Here is a 21709-nt window from a genome sequence, read left to right on the forward strand (position 1 = left end):
GCGTTCTTGAGGTGACGCTTGATTGAAGGTACGCTGCGGACGGAAATGAAGAGTGCCAAGGTTCGAGGTGTTTGCTGAAACTATTTTCTCCCACGCTCACCTGCCTGTCCATATGCAAATGAGATCGGTCACGTGTACCTCCCACCACCAATCAGAAACAGCTGCTTATCTCTCTCTCTCTCACACACACACACACACAACACACACACACACACACACACACACACACACACACACACACACACACACACACACACACACACACACACACACACACACACACTGCATCGGTCAGTTCAAATTCAAATATTTTATTTTCTGACATGTATTTTATTGACTTTTTTACTTTTGTATTACCATCAAGCCACAGAGCTCACTACAGAGAGGATGCGGACTGACGCCGTTTGCCTTGACAAACACATTGTCAATCACTCTGAGACCAGGCTGGCTTGGGTTTAATAATTAGAGAGAAAAGGCCTTGTACTGTTTGTGTCAGCTGAGGGCAATCTGCTTTCTGCCGCGGCCTAACCTACTTTCATTATTACTATTCAAACAAAGACACACTATGACCGCTCTGTGCTAAATCAAGTCTTAAAGGAAGTGGAGAAAAAAAATAAGACTGAGTCACAAGGAATAGATAAGAGCAGATATCTTATATACATCTTTAGATGAGTTACACAGAGTTTTCTCCTTTTATATTCTTCATGTCAGTGATGGAAAGAACATAAATGTAATAGTTTACAACTATTTATCAGAGATAAAAGTCACTCCATTTAACTGGAAATCCAAAGTGCAAAACAAAATGACTGTTCTAAACTTTGCCTTCTAAAGATTTGCTGTGCTGACTGGGCCACTTTTAGTTTCTTATTGGTAGTCATGTGATTTCATGAGTAACAATGAAGTGGAGTAAATTGAATTAAAATACTTATTAAAAAACAAAGGCAAAATGTTCAATAGGCTATACAAAAAGATTATTGTTAAACAGCACTTATATATTGTTTATGGGACTCGTTTGAAAATGTGGGTATTACTGTAAGTTTATTCTTGTTGAAATTCTTGCTGAAATAGTATGGCTGGAACTCCTTAAAAATACATAATCATGGCGCGCAGGTGGTCGAGTGGTTAAGAGCGCATGCCATGTACGCAAATAAAGGTGTCTATGCCAGAGAAAAAACAAACAATCATATAATTCGAGAAAGCAACAAACTAGAAAATTAATATACAAATAAATAACAAATTAAAATGATAGATTACCTCACTGGAAAAATTCCCTGGTGTTGCAACTCAAAAAATCCTGCCAGATAGACGCAATAGCTGTCTGTTTGTTTGTATATGTATGCAAATATACTGATTCAGCAGGCTGAGAATTACAACAATAAGTGAAATTTCCCTAGCAAGTAAAAGACAAAATTATCATATTAGAAAATGTCCATAAGAAGTGTGGAAATACTGTTTTAATGTAATTGATTAAAGAAGTGTTTACTCAACAGTGTTTAGAAGTTAGTCCAAAATGAAAGCCCTCATTGATTTTTCACTGTTTACCATTATCATTTATCAGAAGCGAGCAATTTCTCAACTGTTGCTGGTAAATCATGTGAAAGTCTGTTCTGTGTTTACACATGTGTACAGAAATCTTGGGGAGGGGGACGTACTAAACATTGGTGAGGACAGGTAGAGGTGGGGGAGGATAAAAGGAGAGTGCTGCAAAGCTCGAGTCTTCATCGACAGCAGACCAGGATCCGGTGGGAGGATGTGCAGAACTCCACTGTGGCTGCTGGCCTCTTTGGCCTTTGCCTCCCTGTCTTCTCTAGCTGATGGAGCTCCATTGTAAGTAGACCTTACTTACCTTCATACTCTCTTCCTGAGATTTAATTAATGCAGAGAAAACATAAAAATACAAAATATACAGTTTGTTCACTCAGCTTCCTGATATTCAAAAGTTTGCTATGAAACTAATGAGCGCAACAAGATCAGTGGTTGTCTGCATTTATAATTAATTTAAAAAGTGTATGTATACAAACAATAGTATTGTGTGAGTATTACACATACACACGCAGTACTGATTTCACTTGTGTCTTACATAATGGTCAGCAGATCAGTTTGCAGTCTCATAAGTCAAGGTAATGTGGTCTTTCAAATGATGCCAGTAAGTTGGCCCACAGAGTTTGCACAGTGATGCATTACACCAGAGACAGCAAACAGTTTTATTGATACAGTGCTGGAGTTTAGTCCAGATAATAAATAGATTACTCATTCTGTGTGAGGTCTACACTAGTTGGGTGGGCAGATTTGAGTTAATCAAACCTTGAACACACATGCTAAAAGACAGTGGTTCTAAATGTTGAAGGTCATTAGGGGGGGAAAAAGCTGAAAAAATTGTGGAAATACTGGATGTTTTAATCTCTTTAGGGCCACAACAGTTCTTTTTAAATGGGAAAAAAGGAAAAAACATCACCCACAGCAGGTTACAGCAGTAAATCTGTGTTTTAACAGTGACCATTATGATTAGCATTTGTGTTGCTTAATGCCTTACAATAAAAAAAGACCATGTTTGTCAGTAAGTCTGTTCATCCTGAGTTACAACGTGATTCAGTGCAGTCGTCCCTCTCTCTCTCTCCCTCCTGCACTGCAGGGATGTGATGTCTGCCCCCAACTTGTTGCGGGTAGGAACAGCAGAAAATATCTTTGTGGAGTGTCAAGATTGCACTGCGGGTATTTTCCAGGTCGAAATCAAGGTGATGAACCATCCAACTAAAACCAAAAGGCTGGCAACCACCGACGTGACCCTTAACGCAGAGAACAAATTCCAGGACTTTGGAAAAATTACGGTAAAATAAAAACTGTTTGTACATATGTACTGTATACTACAAATAATTGATTTTTCATATTTTGCTTGCATTAATCACCTAATCTGTAGAAATGTTTTTTCTATCAAGACCACAAACAAATACACTATGCATTTATAATTTCTTTCTGATTGTGCTCCTCCCTCAATGTTTGTGTCTCTGGTTTCAGATCCCTGCTGGGGACTTCAGTAAGGATCCCAATGTGAAGCAGTACGTGTACCTGCAAGCTCAGTTCCCTAACCAACTGCTAGAGCAAGTCGTCTTAGTCTCCTTCCAGTCTGGCTACATCTTCATCCAGACCGACAAGACCCTCTACACCCCCGACAGCATAGGTGAGTAACACAATGTCTACCCTTGTGAAAAAGTCTCTGGGTACTCCAAGATTTCTCCCTAGAAAATATATAAAACCTAACCCAATCTATTTCAGATGGTAAAATGTATTAAAATTGAATTGTTGCAAAATTGGGCAATAAACATTATGAACTACCTCTGCATGTTCATGAAGGACATGTATTTGCCGGTGTTGATAACATACAATGTTCATTTTAAAATGCAGAATATACTTCTTGAGATGAACTATAAGTCTTTCAACTGAGAGATATCAGTAACAGACAATGAGAAGAGAAACACATTTAATTAATAGAGATTACAAACACCAATAAGCAAATGCTCATATTCCCTTCTTAAAAATCGAATCCTCTCTGAGAACATCAAAGTTTGACTTCGACATTTTTAATTTTTCAAAATGAGTGACTACATGATAAATGATGTCAGTAAAATTGACCCATATTTTCACATAAGTGGAATAGTAAAGCCAAAACTCAAAATAGCTAAAGCGTGACCCCTTCTCTGTTTCAGTTCATTACAGGATCTTTGGATTGACGCCCAGTATGGAGCCTGTAGAGAGGGATGACGCCACCCAAACTGATGCTTCTATTTCCATTGAGATTATGGTAATGTATTTGTATCTTTGATAAGCACAGAATTCAATATAATATTGAATTCAGCTGTCACTGTTCAACTTTAGGCTGAATTAGTTCCATACCTTCCACGTTGTCTCCCTGCAACCCTAAACCAAACCCTAACCTCTTAAATATATAGATGACCATTGTTTCTTTCGAGTCGTCTCATCTGACACCCATTTGACCTCTCACTGTAAAAACAAATGTCTCCCTCTAGTGGTTGAGTTGTAGCCCCTCCATCAGAGGTAGACAAGACACTTTTACAGTGTCCATGGGCTGATCAGGCTTATGAATAGTACAAAAAGGACTTGTTAAAATATTATCAGAATTCAATAAATGTGTAAACTGGCAACGCTCACTTTTAATGATTGTTCAATTTTTCATATTTTTAGACCCCTGAAGACATCATTTTACCACTTGATCCAGTCTCTCTGAAATCAGGCATGCACTCTGGAGATTTCAAATTGGCTGAAATTGTCAGGTGTGTATTTTATTTGACTTGAATCACCTTACTGCATATTCCGCTTTAGTGGGCAGGTGTTAGTGGTGATTTATACATTTTTAACATGTAACATTTCGGATTGGAAACATTACAGTGATAAGCCTGAAAGTAGCAAGTTAGCAGTTACCAGGCAACCAGTGCAGACTCCAGGAAGTTTTTTTTTTTTCTTTCTTATTGAGACATAATACATTCATGTATCTGGAGGTCATGTAATATGACCAAAGCTCTCTCTGGCCGCCAATCTAATTCCACCAAAAACAATTTGGTGTAACATACACATATACAGTACATACATACACATAGGAAATAGAGTAATACACACACCCGCATACATTGACACACACATGTAGTTGCATTAAATCAGAATATCTACAGAGGTAGGTGAATGGCCAGAACAAGTAAAGAGAAAATAATTTACATAAATAATAATATCTATAGTTATAATTGTTGTACTATCTTTACCTATAGACTTAGCCATACTAGTTGTTTTCCTTTGTTTCCAGTATTTAAAGCCAAGCTGACTAGCTGCTGGCTCCAATTTTATGTTTCATGTATAGATATGAGAGTGTTTAAGTATCAATCTTCTCATGTAACTCTCCAGTTTCCCAAAAATATTCCAATGTGAATATTAATTGTAAATAATCATTGTACTAAGTACCACTAAACAGGGGTAAAATAAAGGTACTATAACCTTTTCTAACTATTGTTTAGTCAGCCAACCTAAATGTAGGGCACTAAAAGTTGCTGTTTCAGCAGCTCATTTAGGCATATCTCAACTTGTATAAGACATAAATAACTTCAATCTGAGGTGTGTACTCCAATGTTATGAATATTTTAACGTGTGTGTGTGTGTGTGTGTGTGTGTGTGTGTGTGTGTGTGTGTGTGTGTGTGTGTGTGTGTGTGTGTGTGTGTGTGTGTGTGTGTGTGTGTGTGTACGTTTAGTCCCGGACTTTGGAAAGTGGTTGCCAGGTTTCACAGCAACCCACAGCAGAAGTACTCTGCAGAGTTTGAGGTCAAAGAATACGGTGAGTCCCTCTTACTCAAACTGTTATTTCAATTTTACACAACTTACTTTTATTTTATTTATTCAGTTATTCATTTATTTATTTATTTATTTTAGACATCCAATAAAATGTTTCCAATTTTTCAGTGTTGCCCAGTTTTGAGGTCAAACTGATACCTCAGATCGCCTTCTTCTATGTGGACAGCAATGACTTCATTGTCGAAATTAAAGCTAGGTATGTGCAGGGTTTTGTTTTGTGGATTTAGAGACTGGGTTTGATAGAGGATGTAAAGGGTGTTTTGACTGTTCCTATTGTGATAGCACCTATTCTAACTCTCTCCCGGTTTTATTTGATTGTGGGCTAACAATGTGTCCTTTTTCTTGTGGTTTTAGGTATCTGTTTGGTAAAGAGGTGGATGGGACAGCCTACGTGGTATTTGGGGTTGTGCATGAGAGTCAAAAGAAGAGCTTTCCCAGCTCTCTTCAGAGGGTGCCGGTGAGCAAATACTTACACTTTTGTTGCATCACAAGTATTTACCCAAAGTGCTACAAAATCTGCAAAACTGCAGAACATGAAAACGTTCTGGGATTTTACTGTTGTCCATATGTCTACAGTTATAGCTGTTACATTCAGAGGGAGGTATTCATGTTCAGATTAATCCAGATTGACAAAAGAATTTACAAGCCCAACAAACTACTACTGACTGTATTTCAAGATGCATTTCTGTATTATCTCATGCTAGATAACGAATGGTGTTGGACGGGTCACATTGAAGAGAGAGCACATCACAGCAACCTTTCCAAATATCATTGAGCTGGTGGGGCATTATTTGTTTGTAGCTGTCAGCGTGCTGACAGAGAGCGGTAAGAAAGAGACTGTTTCTACCTGTTCAGTATGTTTGATCATGTCATTCACATGATTTAACAGCACATCAGTGTTCAAATTAATCTTAAATGAGTTTCCAGCACAACAAAGAGAAAGAAAGAAAATAAAATTATCAACATAAGTAAGTCAGAAATTGAATGGCTATACGGTGTTTCTGTGTCAGTTAGTCATGAATAAAACAAACACATAAAAATTCTTCAGTAATCAGTCTGTGTGTTTGTGTTTGTGTGTTTGTTTCTGTGTTTCACAGGTAGTGAAATGGTGGAGGCAGAGTTGAAAGGTATACAGATTGTCACTTCACCTTACAAAATCACCTTCAAGAAAACGCCAAAATATTTCAAACCAGGAATGTCCTTTGATGTTGCGGTAAATAATTATTTCCAGAAAACATTTCACAACTGAAACACATCACTGTTTGAACCTAACTTTTTTTGCCACCAGACATTATTGACATAACTTACTACAAAATACTAGTGCAATGCCTCAATCTATGATGGATCATTGATTTAAAGCAGATCTTTACACTGTAAAAATTCACACATAAACACACAGGGTCCCTATTTACTAAGTAGGGTTCAACAATACTTTACTTACTAGCGGTTAACAAGTAGACCTAACAACAAAGACCAAAGTTAATTGTCATGTTTAAGTGTCATAGATGCGAAGCAACAAACATTTTTGCATATCAAAAACTGTATGACCACCCACTTTCTTTCAAATAATGGAACAGACTCCCAAACCTGATGTCAAGTACTTTTTTTTAGACTTATTTCTTCCACTCCAAATTTCCTGATTACCTTCCTTAATATTTCTTGTTCTTAAGTGCATGCCAATATTCTCTGATCTGTGCAATGGGGCTATGCTGTGTAATAGAGAATGAGAGCATAATTCATGATATGGCAATGATCCAAAAAAAATCCTTTTTTATTTTTAACCACTTGCCCATTCAGACAATTAAGTTGCTAGATTTACTAGCCCGACATGGCATTTTATTTGCCTTATTGTTGAACCATGAAGTCCTAATACTTAGTGCCCAGTTTGTGCAGTTTGCAGCCAAAGTAATCTTGTAGCATTAGGTTACCATTGATAAAATGTGTCTTAATGAGGTACTTCAATGTTTTCAGACTGTTCAGCTGTGTGTGTCTTGAATGGCAGGTTGAAGTCCTGAATCCTGATGGGAGTCCAGCAGATGGTGTTATGGTAGTGGTTGAGCCGGGCGAGGTGCGTGGCACCACTGCAGCCAACGGCATAGCCAAGCTTACCATAAATACGGTGGCAGGAAACCAGGATCTGAGGATCACCGTAAGTCTCCAAAATGTTTTGAAAGTCTTAACCATTTTGCATTACAATCAGGTTTGGCAAATTATAGCTTAAACCTACAGCTTCTGAGCTAAAAGAAGAGTGAATATTAAGTTCTCACTCATCAGGTGGCCAGTTCTGTTTCTGCTGGAAAGTCGACTCTATCATGGCAAATTTATAAGCCAGCAATACAGACATTTTGATGTTCTCTCAGCTGATGTTCATCTGGCAACATGTTGTTTCGTTATTTCTACGATTGATTTAACTTTTTCTAGGGCTACACTCGTCAAGACCAGTATTGGATAGGATATACATTTTTTTTATTTAACTCTGTGTGTGTGTTCATGCTTATCTATGTGTGTGTTTAATTGCAGGCAAAGACAGAGGATCCTCGTATTTCACGTGAAAGGCAAGCAACAGCCACCATGAGTGCTGTCCCATATAAAACTAAAGGCAACAATTACATCCACATAGGTAAGGGTCCTCCTGAAACAACATCAAATAGTAAAAAGACAGTGTGAATGGCAGTGACTGTGCTGCCAAACACAAGATCTCTTCTGTGTCTATTATATAATCATTAATCACAAAATGTAATTTTTGCAGGGGTGGATACAGCTGAGCTGGAATTAGGAGACAACTTGAAAATCAACCTCAACCTCAACAGGCAGCAAAACCAAAATCCTGACATCACATACTTGGTGAGAGATGGTTTGCAAATGCGCATGTTTCTGTGTGTTGTGCGCATGCACAAGTGTTTATTTTGTGCTTCACACAACTTGTGTATTATATGCATGCATTTTAGATAAGTGCTGATGTTTTAAATCGATGCCCTTAGATCCTGAGCAGAGGTCAGCTGGTGAAACATGGCCGTTACGAGACAAGAGGACAAGTACTGATTGCCCTGATAGTTCCCATCACCAAAGAAATGCTGCCATCATTCCGCATCATAGCCTACTATCATACAAGTGACAATGAAGTGGTATCAGATTCTGTTTGGGTGGATGTCAAGGACACCTGCATGGGCACGGTGAGGCACAACACTAAAGTAGTTAAACTAATGAGGTTCTTCTAAACAAGTTCTGTGATATATTTTTGTAACTGCTTTAACAAATACAAATCTGCATGTTTCCTTCATTGCCCTTTCTACCACACACTTTTTGAGGTTTTTTCCTTCATTGCTCCTCCCTTTGCATATAGCTGAAGCTGGAGTCATCAAGACCTGCTCCATCCTATGAGCCTCGCAGGATGTTTGGTCTGAAGGTCACAGGAGACCCAGGGGCCACAGTAGGACTGGTGGCAGTTGACAAAGGCGTCTACGTCCTCAACAACAAGCACCGCCTCACTCAGAAAAAGGCAATTTCTTTATTCTATCTGTATTTTCTAAGCTATTTGAAAGGGGATTCATTTCTAAATCTATATGTAAAGCATAAATAACACACGTGTTCACTTTTCTGTATTTCTAAAGTACTACTAGGTACACAGTGTACAAGTGTGTTAGTCACTTGTACACAGGATAGGATATTGTCATGCAGCAGATTTTTGGCCTGCAGTTTGTCCTATGTTTACTGATACATCCGTTTTACTTAACCCTTGTGTGTTTGTATTTTGCTGCTCAGGTGTGGGACATAGTAGAGAAGTACGACACAGGCTGCACACCAGGTGGAGGGAAAGACAACATGGGTGTGTTCTACGATGCTGGGCTGTTGTTTGTGTCCAACACTGCTTCTGTGACCACATACAGACAAGGTGAAACTACTTACTCTGTAGTCACAGTTTTTATCCTACAGCTATAACCACACTCAATGCTGCTAATTAATATTGTTGACCACTGAATGTGCAATAGGGCCGTGCAATGACAGGACGTAACCTTGTGTGTGTATGTGGGTATACTTGGGCTGTTTTTACGTATAGTATACATTGATTATCTTTTCTTTTAGTAACTATTATATATTTTTAGTAAATTTCATTTAAAAAAATTTTTTAATGAATAATGCGAGATCACATCTAGAGATCTGTGCAGGATCTCGCGCGACCACACGGTATTTCAGTGATCGCGCGAGATGTTTACAGCTTTAGCAGTAGCAGCAGAGTAAAAGCTATCAGGTAGCTAAGTGTTTATTTTAATAAACTCCTGGTGTACTTACAAACTTTCCAATGCATCGATTTATGAGTAAAGACCCTATTTGTACTACTGTAGAAGTTTTAATAACCATCCAGGCATTATTAGTGGAGTACTTTACGAGATACACTGGTGGTTCCGTTAGCGCCTGTACTAAGCCATTCGGCTGATGGCTCTAACTCCACTATTTTGCGACCAAATGAAAAAAAAGGGCTGAGGCGGTGATTAGATAGACCTCATGGTGCATATGACGCTAGGTCGAAATTACACCGAACCATTGCTTTAATACACCTGTGCATCTCTGCAGCGAGAGAGAAAGTTTAACCACTAGAGGTCAGCAAAGACACAATTTTCAGGGGCTGTTAAGTGACTTCCATTTTGTGGTATTTGATTGATTTCACTTTATTATCATTTTTTTGCTCTGAGCACACCTAACTTCAACAGTCAGCCTCTATTCATAGTCCAACAAATGATATATGCAATTGCTAAATGACGTCATTCTGAATCTATCTTCATCAGCATCACATCACAGACACCATGTAGTACTCAAGCCTAAATTTTACATTGTTGAGTTCTTTTAAAGATCTGGTCTGTTTTGCATTTCCAGAACTGAAATGTCCGGCCCCCAGCAGGAGGAAACGAGCCACTACTATAACGGAAGTCACAACCAGCTTAGGTGAGAACCATGGCTGAAATTACCCATTAACCAAATATCCAGTCCCCTCTGCCACACAGCTCTCCGAAATGTTTGTAATTACAAACAATATTTGTCTTTTCTTACTGTGTATTAGTGAAAAGATAGAAGCACAATTCATGTTTCTATTTTTGTTGTGTAAATGTATTTTCATCTTACAAACATATTTTGAATAACTATGCAGTTGTCCATCACCTTCTTCTTGCTCTCCATACCTTCTCACCTCTGCTTCTCCTTCGCAATCTTCCATCTTTCAAGTGAGTAAGTATAAAGGAGTTGAACGTGACTGTTGTTTGGATGGCATGAGGGACACCCCCCTCTCATACACCTGTGAGGTGCGCAGCGAGTACATCACTGACGGTACAGCTTGTGTTGAGGCCTTCCTGCACTGCTGCAAGGAGCTGGAAAGCCAGCGAGCTGAGAAGAAGCAGGACAGCTTACAACTGGCTCGCAGTAAGAGACAGGGATGAGGGATGGGAGGAAAACCCTGAATGGTTACTATCCACAGTCATATAGGTACTTAGAAAACAATCACAGTCTCCAAGTGAAAATCTATTTTTTTAAAATCTATTCATCAGGTGAGGAAGATGACAACAGTTACATGGACAGCAATGAGATTGTTTCTCGTACCAAGTTCCCAGAAAGTTGGCTCTGGTCAGATATCAAACTGCCTCCTAGCCCTAATGGGTGAGTCAACTGAGATCTGTAAACACACACAAATACAATGGTAACTAATTTCATGATGCCACTTGAATTCTAAGTTACCTTTTACATGTCAACCTGATCACACTGTTCTATGTTTCAGTCGTCCCACAAGCATTACTAAAAATGTTCCTTTGCAAGACTCCATCACAACCTGGCAGTTCACTGGCATTAGTCTCTCAAGAACTCACGGTGAGGATTCAGTGACTAAAATATGTCTTGTGTTTTAATTTGTGTGCCTCCTTTTAGCCTTAAAACCAAAAACCCTCTATTGTACTGTCTCTGTATCCCTCACTTTTTTTCTTCTTGTCTCATCCCTTGCTTTGTTGTGTTTTTTTAATCTCTCCCATATTTAAGGAATCTGTGTTGGTGAGCCGTTAGAGGTAATTGTCCGGAAAGAATTCTTCATTGATCTCAGGCTGCCTTACTCTGCTGTCCGTGGAGAGCAGCTAGAAATTAAGGCAATTCTCCACAACTACAGCCCAGACCAAGCCACGGTAAGTCTATGTTACTCTGCTCTGGTGCTTCAGAACGTTCAGCAAGCCAATTAAACCATGATATTCATTTGGAGAGTTTGCAAACAGAATGGCAAAAACAATAGTAAATATTGGACTGACAACATGTGGCAAAAAGAGATATTATAAATGAAAGTAATGCAAGAAGCAATCTTTTCTCCAGTCTTTAATACTTGTGATATCTCACTTCAATATTCACTGTATGCCTTTCCATTCAAGATCAAAGTGATCCTCAGGGAAGTTTAAAGCATTACATTTTCTTCAAATGGGGACTGTATCTTTAATTGACTTAAACTAATACTGATCATTATTATTACTTATAATCATGCAAATCCCTATTTAAAGGTGCAGTGTGTCGAATTTAGTGGCACATAGAGGAACATACTTGGCAGAAACAGAATATATTATTCATAGGTGTATTTTAATTAGTGTATATTCACCTGAAAATAGGAATTGCTGTGTTTTTGTAATCTTAGAATGAGCCCTTTATATCTACATAGGGAGTGGGTCCTCTTCCATAAAGGCTGCCTTGTTGTACTCCCATGTTTCTACAGTAGCCCAGAACCACCAAACCAAACACTTCTCATGTTTTTGTGAGTTTCGCAGCAACCATAGGTTATCCTACACACTTGGTAGGCATAGGGTGTATTCTGGTAGTTAGAGTCTGCAATCTCACAACTAGATGCCCCTAAATCCTACACACTGGTCCTTTGAGACAGACAAAATGTTGTTATTCTATAGATAATTGTGAAAAGTGACATGAAATTATCTGTAGATGCTCAGAGGAATCAACATATTTCACTAGCATCTGCTACTGTGGGATGGGATCTTCATCTTTGATCAACTGCATGTACCTTATTTTCTTTCTCCATCTTTGCTTTGTTTTCAAGGTGCGTGTGGATCTGACTGAGACAGAGCATGTGTGCAGTTCAGCTTCTAAGAAAGGAAGGTATCGTCAGGAGGTTGAAATTGGACCCGAAACAACACGATCTGTACCCTTTATTATTATTCCTATGAAGGAGGGACACTTCCAAATAGAGGTCAAAGCAGCTGTTAAAGACTCATCACTCAGTGACGGAATCATGAAAATACTGCGGGTGGTGGTAAGTGGCTTTCAGCTAGTTGTACAATCTGTACTGCTGCCCTATTTAGCCACTTCATTGAGATCGAAGTCATATTGGTCATTGTCAGTAAAGGGAAAAACTCATCTTTTGGGGCCTAACCTTGATCCATGTAAAGAAGACTTGTTTGCTGTATATCAGTCTTTTAAAAGCAGTTTTTGTTTTTCAGCCTGAAGGCGTACTGATTAAATCTCCTCAAATTATAATTCTGGATCCTAAAGGTTTGTGTGACTTTAACCATTAAATTGCTACAGTATGGGCACAACAAAGTAATATGTTTTTATCACTTGGTAATTAATCCTCCAATTTGATCATGGTATGTCCCTTTAGGTGGTGAACAAAAAGAAACTCTCAACAGTGGAATTGCTAAGAAAGACGTGGTTCCAAACTCACCTACTAGCACACAGATCTCTGTGACAGGTGAGATATCATGTTGTTTGGGCATGCCAGGTGAAAAAACTGATTTAAACTGTTACTGTTGTATGTGTCTCACTGGCAATGACTTCACTGGTTGTGCAGGACCTATACATGTTTGTTTGGTTGTTTCTTCCAGTGGATCTGTAATGGTTTGGTTTCTGTGTGTGTGTGTGTGTGCATGCAGGGAGAGAGGATATAGGTCCACTGGTGGAGAACGCCATTAGTGGGAAGTCAATGGGTAGTCTGATCTACCAGCCCTCAGGCTGTGGAGAGCAAAACATGATCCACATGACCCTGCCTGTCATCGCGACCATGTATTTGGACAATACCAACCAGTGGGAAGCTGTGGGCTTTCAAAAGCGCAACGAAGCTCTTCAACACATCAAAACCGGTGGGCACACATAGATACAACAAATAACACAAAAATCTCTGAGTTGGATTTTTATATTTCTGATTTTGGCAGAGCTTGAATAAAAAATGCATGCTGCCCCTGCCCCACAGATCTGGGACAGGGACACTCAGAATATGGGTTGATTGCAACACATAGACTAAAGCAGTTTTCAATAGGATTTTCTTACTTTTATTACAAACAAAAAACCATGCTGTCAACATTATTTGAAAAGTAACCCAATTTAACAAGGCTTCTCAAATCGTGATCCATTGGATTAAATTAATTGAATGGCAGTCAGTGAAAAGGTTGTGTATTTTGTCTGTGTCCAGGCTACCAGAACCAGATTGCTTACCGTAAGAACGATGGTTCTTTTGCTGTGTGGGCCAAGGGCCACAGCAGTAGCTCCTGGTGAGGCATCAAACATTCATGAACACATGTGCAAATGTTTGCTCATCCTCCTTTAACTTAGATTTTGACTTTGTGAGGATGTATTTTATGTGACAATAAACGAAAGTAAACTTTTACACCCTCTTCTCTCCTCTCCTCTCTAAGGCTGACAGCATATGTTGCCAAGGTGTTTGCCATAGCCCAAAATCTGGTGGCAATAGAAAGACATGTGATCTGTGACGCTGTCAAGTATCTGATTCTCAATGCACAGCAACCAGATGGCATGTTTAGAGAAGTTGGGCGCGTGTACCACGGAGAGATGGTTGTACGTGAACTGATTTCGGTTACATCAGTCTTTAATTGATGATAAAAAAATTGCTAATCACATCACTATGATCTTACATTATATTAACAAATAGATGTTTATTCTGCTGATACTGATGATAATGATGTTCTGATAACTGTGTGTGTGTGTGTGTAGGGTGATGTTCGGGGTTCAGATTCAGATGCCTCCATGACAGCCTTCTGCCTCATTACTATGCAGGAGTCACGCACACTGTGTGATGCCACAGTTAATGTGAGTACCTCACCTCATCTTTTTCCCTCAGCAGGTTTATTTTTTCATTCACTGATTCAAATCAAGATTTCTCAAGTCACTGAATCACTATTAAGCAATTGACCAATAGTTAATCCCTGCCCCCCTCGTTATTGTTGCTAAGCCTGTGAAGCTTTCCATTCTTGCATGACACATACATTGTTAACAATACTCAATGTAGCTCACATTTTTATCATGTTTTCAGAAGACTGGGTAAAAAAAATGAGAATACATGCATTAATGCATGTTTCCATCCACTAGTGTTGACCTCAAATATTAGGAATTGGGCATATCAAGATACAAAGTTACTGGTGCTGATTCTCCAGTTGGGTGCTATTAAACCATTGCAGAAGATGAGGGTGAAACAAGATAATGTAATTGAGAGAGTGCTAGTCAAACTTCATACAACGGAGAACCATGTAGAAATGTGGTGGAATTTACATTAACATTTACATTTGTCTCATGTTTTGTTCTCTTCCTTTAATTGCCGCTTCAGCCTTGGCAGTGCACCAGACATTATATTTACAGTGAAAAAATAGCTAATAGTCTGATAATGATGTAACAGGGTTTCACAGTACTAGAGAAACTAATTTCTATATACACCGTGACTGATGTGTTTGTGCTATAACGTTTTCTGGGGGGTTTCTGTAGTGTAAGCTTCAACAAATCCAATAAAGAGCAGGACATGCTGACTAACATTATCCTAAAATCAAGTTTCCAGGTTTGGCTTAGTTAATTATTGCCTCTTTAGCATATCTGCTGCCACTTTAGTTAGAAATCTAGTTAGGCAGACGTGCAAACAATCGCAGCTTACCATACAGCACATAAAGACAGGCCTCATTCTTTTCTCTTGTGTTCATGTGTACCGTCAGGCTCAGTAGGGCTCTTACGGCAAAGAAGATGGTAAGAGAGTGAACTATCCAGACTTATCCCAGGTTCAAATACTGCTCTAACATATAGAGTGGATACTGAAGATTAATGAGTTGCTGTCTCAACCCTATTTTAAAGTCTTTTGTGTTCACACTAACATTTATTCTGTCTGCCTTGCTCTTCTACCTCTTTCCATCATCTTCTCCTACTTTCCAGAGTCTTCCAGGCAGTATAGACAAAGCTGTTGCCTACCTGGAAAAGCGTCTTCCTAGCCTCACCAACCCGTATGCTGTTGCCATGACATCATATGCCCTGGCCAATGAAGACAAACTGGACCAGGAGCTACTCTACAAGTTTGCTTCCCCAGGTGGTGTTACACAACATCATGTTAAACATATTTAGAAACAACATCTATAGATGTAATGTTATTGCAGATTCAGGAATATCAGTGAACACATCAGACAATAAAAACTAGAGTACAGAAATATCAACAATATGTTGGATGTAATTAAGAAACAGTATCACATTTACATAGATGTCATAGATGTCCATCAGAGCAAATGTTATGTTTCAACAATGTTCAATACATTCAAAAGCAGTGGAAGAAGTATTCAGATCCTAGAAATGCTTTTGTCTAAGAATACTCCACATAAAATACTCCAACAAATAATATTACTACTACAAGTAATAGTCCTTAATTAAACTGTTATTTAAGTAAAAGTACAGAAACATTATCAGCTAAATATACTTTACAAGGATAAAAGTGTTATGCAGACTGTTTTCTTCTAGAGTGTAATATGATGATAGTATATTACATTGTTTGTTTTTATTACTAACAAGTAACAAATATTTTAATGTTTTAGTTCAGTTCATGAATGTTGAGCCAATTTTAAATACTTTGGGTTGGTTAATAGTAACAGTGCTGCATCATAATCATCATAAAAACATATTTTTCTTCTTAGTATTATTATTATCATTAATATTATTATTATTATTAGTCACACTTTTTATTTAATTTATCACATATTAGGTTAGACATTTTGGGATTGGGGATTTAATAGCATATGAAGCTTTTCACAGGTACAGCACAGAAATAAAAAATGTTTTGTCTGTGTCTGATTCAGAGTTAAACCACTGGCCTGTCCCTGGGAGACCTGTCCACACCCTGGAAGCCACAGCTTATGCTCTTCTGGCTTTGGTCAAGGCCAAGGTGAGTACATCCTAATTATGTGTGTTTCACCAGTGCATCATGTTGCAGAAAACATACAACAGTCTTCATTCTTATTACCTCACCTGATGGTGCTGACAATTGGTAAATAGAGGCATTTCCCTGACTGGAGACTGAAGTCAGTGAAATGTGTCTGTTGGTAATGTTAAATGTAAAAATAAATCAGACATTGGGTTTTATTGTGATTGATTGTTTGTGTCAGGCAAGTTTCAACTCTCTGCAAGATGACATGGAAATAATAATTGAAAGTATAACCAGAACAGAATCAAGACTTCTCTCTATTTTCACAAATGTAAAAAAATCCAATACAGTCACACGGATTTCAACCTTTTTTCCCCCGCTTCTCCCAATAAAGAACTTTGAGAATGCTGGACGTGTTGTGAGATGGTTCAACAAAAAGCAGTTTGTGGGTGGAGGCTATGGATCAACTCAGGTAACACAGACGTCTCTGTCAACCTTGATACAGTGCATTCATATATCAATATTTTAACGTCAAATGGGTTCATGTTCACCTCCCTCTCACTCTTTGTCTCTCCAGTCTACCATAATGGTGTATCAGGCTGTAGCTGATTACTGGACAAGTGCACAAGAACCAGACTATGATCTGAATGTGGACATCAAGTTGCCAGGCAAGTCAGACCCTGACAAGTTCAACTTCAACAGGGACAACCACTATGCCACAAGAACATCTAAAGTGAGACACAATCATTACACAGAGACTCATTGATACCATCATGCCCTCTGCTTTCTGTGTGTGCTTCCCCTGCTGACCCCTTTGTATGTTTGTGTGCATATTTAAATCCCAACAGATCAATGATATAAACCAGGATATAAAAGTGACTGCCACGGGCACAGGAGAAGCAACACTGAAAGTAAGTACAAATGTTTTGGTTCTGATCATCTGTTGTTTAGCAGTGTGTCCTTTTGGAATTCCAAATTATTTCATTTCATTTGTCACACTGAATCCAATATTAAGATGTACTGTCTATTTGATAGATGGTATCGCTTTATTACGCTCTGCCTAAAGAAAAGGAGAGTAACTGCAAAACATTTGACCTGTCTGTGCAGCTCGTTGAAGGTAAGTTGATGCCCTCTGTCTCTTCCTCTTCAAATATTACTCTGTGATATTACTGTTTTTTAAGTTTTTTTTCTTAAATGAGGAAAACTACTAATGCTCTTCTAATGTTTTGCTCCTCCAGATAAAATGGATGAGGATGAGAGGGTATACAAGCTGAGAATAGAGATTTTGTAAGTACAATTAAGAAGTCATAATGACCAGTGTTTCAGTAACATGGCTTTATACAGATGTTTCAGTTTTGCAAAAAAAAATAAAAAATGCCTGCAGTACAGAAGAAAGGCAAAATCAGCAATTATTTTTACTTGCCCTGCCCCTCGTGTGCCTGATTTATTTCTTCGTTATCAACCCAACTTCACACATTTTTTTTGCATCAGAAAAATACAATGCCCAGGAGGAAGAGCTGATTCTTTTCCCTAATTCAAACTGTTTTTTGAAGCAACTGTAATAGTTTAAGATATTTGATTTGATATTAGATTACTGAAATGTTTCACTTTTTCACTTTCTCTCCATCCGTGTTATTCTGTTTAAAAAAATATTCTGTCTGTTGTCTGTGTTCAGGTATAAGAGCACTGAACGTGATGCAACCATGTCAATCTTGGATATTGGCTTGCTAACTGGCTTCACTGTTAACAAAGACGACCTTAACTTAGTAAGATATGCACATACCCATAGAGAGCTCAAAAGTCAGTATTTAGGAAAACAAGATGTTTTATAGATTAGGAAGTTGTGTGATGATGTGTGTGTGTTTGTATGTTTGTGTGTGTAGTTGTCCAAAGGACGTGCCCGCACCATTGCGAAATATGAGATGAACACATTCCTGTCAGAAAGAGGCTCCCTCATCATCTACCTGGACAAGGTGGGGCATCAATACCACTTCCCTCTACCCCCTTTCTCTCTTCTTTGTTCTTTCTGTATCTATCTTTGTCTCCTCTTTGTTTCACATCTCTCTACAGGTTTCTCACAGACGTCCAGAGGAGATCACTTTTAGGATCCATCAGAAGCTGAAAGTGGGCGTTTTACAACCAGCTGCTGTGTCTGTCTATGAATACTATGAGCGTGAGTCTCAAAGACACTTGTACTGTATGCTCTGTGTGCTTGAATAATTTTTATTTGCTGCTGCTAAATGTTCAAAGTAATAAACAAAATGGATAAGCAGATTAGATTTTCAAAATATTTTATGATGTACTGCAATCAGCACAAAATATTCTCTAAATATCTTTCTTTCTCGTTGTAGAGACACATTGTGTAAAATTCTACCATCCGGAGAGAAGAGCTGGAGAGCTTTTGAGGCTGTGCAGGGGTAACGAATGCACTTGTGCTGAAGGTAAGCAGGATGATGTCTAACAGGTAATCTAATCTGTCTATAGTGAAGCCGAGAGTGACTCTGAAGTTACATGCTCTGTATAACAAGGCTGACATGCAGATGTTACTCAGGCATAATGATTACCATGCACCCTCATATTTGCTGATTAGCACTAAAGACAAAGTAGTGATTACAATTCATTCTGAGGGGAACATTAATGTTTGTACCAAATTTCATGGCAATTCATAGTTAAAATATTTCAATCTGGACCAAAGTGATGCACCGACTGACAGACATTTCTTGCAAGACTAAAAAGAATGTTCAAACCTTGATGACATGTTTTCACAAGCTGAGTAGTAGAGCTTGGATGGGTAAATATGTATAAAATCAATAAAATGCCCCTTTACGTTCTAACAAAGTAGATGATCCCGGACTTGAGTTTACTGTAAATCACTAGATGGTAACATACAGTACTGTGAAGTTTTAGGCACTTAGATCTTTATGACTCTGGTTGTATGTTTGGGGTTGTTGTCATGCTGCAGAATGAATTTTGGACCAATTAGATGCCTCTGAAATGGTATTGTATGATGGATAAAAATCAAAATAAAGTTCCTAAAATATTTGCAGGGTAATGTAGTAATCAAAAACACCTGCACTCTGAACAAAAGAATACATTGCTGACTAAACTAAATTATGACTTTGATTACGGCTTCACTCACCCATCAACTTAACAGGTCATTAGTTGTGTATTTATTTTGTGCCTTTTGCCTGTTTCCAGAGAACTGCAGTATGCAGAAAAAGGGCGACATCCCCAACGAGCAGCGCACATCTAAGTTATGTGAGAGTACGCCAGACACCAAAATTGATTTTGGTAAGAAATATAAATGGACTACGTTTTTTGTTATTTGTGTTAGTATGGGAGCACATGAGCTAACATCAGCAACTTGTCTGTCCTCAGCATACAGAGTGAGACTGGAGGCCTTTCAGGACACTGGTACCACCGACGTTTACTCAATGCGGATAGTGCATGTCATCAAGGAAGGTGGGTATTTATCTACTTTGAACCTTCAAAACAATTTGAAGTTGAAGATGTCATAATTTTTTGCCACTATCTTATATATTTCAAATTTGAAGAGAGTTTGACATTGGAAAATTTGGGAAATTGAGTGAGATGAGAAGATTGATACCACTCTCCCCTGCCCCATCAAACGATCAGTCATTGCTTTTGTACTTCACCACAGATTAAACAAATGAGATGCAACATGTTAATTAGAAATGTATAAGTGCTGGTAGTTAGATTTTATTATCTTTGGACACAGCCTGACTAGCTGTCTTTATGCTAAGCTTACTTTGATGGCTCATGCTGTAGCTTCATATTCACCATACATGCTGTATATAATTATGGTATTGTTCCTGTTGTGCAAGCCGCCAGGAATAGAAGTTGAACATTTCTAAATATGTTGCTTTAAGTATAATTCCACTTGGAATATGTGAGAATACAATAATAATGTTTCATACTACACCTTTAGTTATGCATTTATTCCTTAAGCATCTTCTTTCTCTTCTCCTACATTGAAATTACAGGAAATGATGATGTGGGTCCTCTGGATAAAGTTCGTTCGTTCCTCAGTTATCCACACTGCCGAGAGGCTTTAGATCTGCAGGTTGGCAAAACCTTCCTTATCATGGGCACATCCAAAGATATTAGCAGAGATGAAGAGCGTCAAACGTAAGTTTGTTCTTTGTGTGTACCCCCACCACCACCACCCCAATAACGTTGTCTCCTTTTAACATTTTTACTTTTTCACTGCTTTCTATTACTAAATCATATACAAAATCAGGTTTGCCTGTCTTGTGCAGCTTAGTTTGGTGCAGAATTAGCTTTTTATGGAAGGAAGGGAGTCAGGCATCTCCCTCTGTTCTACACTTCAATCAAAAAAGTTTAATCCAGTGCACTACAGGTAGCTGACTACATGAACAATGTTCTCCTCAGGTATCAGTATGTGCTCGGCGAGAGATCCTGGATTGAGTACTGGCCCACAGACGCAGAGTGTCAAACTCAGGAACACAGACTGACCTGTTTGGGCATGGAGGAGATGGCCCAGCAGTTTGAATTCTTTGGATGTCAGCAGAAGTAAAACTGAAGGAAATTATTCTTTCTTTTAAAATGAACTGTTATTTAGTGTAAAACTTAAATTACTACAATGTAAGTGATGTAAAAGTTAAAATGTGTGTTCATCAAACTGTGTTGATTAAAATGTAATGGTCTTATTCCCATTGTCTGTGTCTTAAATTGATATAGGAAATGACTGTAGTGATTACTGTCAGGTTACTGTATAATAAGCTTTAGTAAATTCAACTGGAAGTTTAATTAATTTGAATTTTTCACGTCATAACAAAAACATCCCACACATCCCACATGGGATCACATGACACACGATAAACATATTCACAAAATATAACGGCAAATAACAACTTTCGGAATTTGAGATTCATGCTCCAAAGAAAACCAATTCATCAATGCAACCCTAACGCTGACCCTAACCCTAACACAGTATGTAGTAAGATAGACCAGCGGAAAAAGGCTTGTCAAACAGAACAATGAAAATACTGATGGAAATGTTCATGTACTTTTAGGCAGCTTTTATGTTGATTTATAGATATTGACCTTTCTGCAATAATCATGTGAAACATTTGTTTTACATGCCAATTAAAATGCATCTACAAGTCAGAGCATTTCACTAATTGTATTTATTTGTTGTGTTGTGTGTGCTATGCTGGTTATGAAAA

The 21709-nt window shown here is 38.3% G+C and overlaps 1 protein-coding gene across 3 annotated transcripts; it reads left to right on the forward strand.

Annotated features, from left to right (window-relative positions):
* The first annotated feature begins 1669 nt into the window (after positions 1 to 1669).
* Positions 1670 to 21190, forward strand: LOC133987932 (complement C3-like). 3 transcript variants are annotated; one of them, XM_062427426.1, is made up of 43 exons: positions 1670 to 1827; positions 2633 to 2828; positions 3016 to 3178; positions 3705 to 3799; positions 4201 to 4289; positions 5254 to 5336; positions 5462 to 5549; positions 5708 to 5810; positions 6058 to 6178; positions 6451 to 6566; positions 7356 to 7502; positions 7874 to 7973; positions 8103 to 8197; positions 8335 to 8526; positions 8697 to 8852; positions 9116 to 9245; positions 10226 to 10294; positions 10571 to 10765; positions 10891 to 10999; positions 11118 to 11206; positions 11372 to 11511; positions 12420 to 12632; positions 12820 to 12871; positions 12981 to 13070; positions 13252 to 13458; positions 13788 to 13866; positions 14011 to 14170; positions 14327 to 14422; positions 15527 to 15677; positions 16435 to 16520; positions 16894 to 16971; positions 17077 to 17232; positions 17348 to 17410; positions 17535 to 17616; positions 17738 to 17786; positions 18175 to 18265; positions 18383 to 18472; positions 18570 to 18672; positions 18851 to 18940; positions 19698 to 19790; positions 19878 to 19961; positions 20504 to 20648; positions 20913 to 21190. In XM_062427426.1, exons 1-43 carry the CDS (start codon positions 1751 to 1753, stop codon positions 21055 to 21057), a joined length of 4956 nt encoding a protein of 1651 aa, XP_062283410.1. In that variant the 5' UTR covers positions 1670 to 1750; the 3' UTR covers positions 21058 to 21190. The 3 variants fall into 3 exon arrangements, with proteins under 3 accessions (XP_062283410.1, XP_062283424.1, XP_062283417.1); XM_062427440.1 differs by lacking the exon at positions 10571 to 10765; XM_062427433.1 differs by lacking the exons at positions 18383 to 18472; positions 18570 to 18672; positions 18851 to 18940; ... (2 more) ...; positions 20504 to 20648; positions 20913 to 21190 and having other exon boundaries at positions 17738 to 17790; positions 18182 to 18234.
* Positions 21191 to 21709: the final 519 nt, after the last annotated feature.

The sequence above is a fragment of the Scomber scombrus genome, chromosome 2 (assembly GCF_963691925.1).
Source record: "Scomber scombrus chromosome 2, fScoSco1.1, whole genome shotgun sequence".
In the NCBI taxonomy this organism is placed as follows: domain Eukaryota; kingdom Metazoa; phylum Chordata; class Actinopteri; order Scombriformes; family Scombridae; genus Scomber; species Scomber scombrus.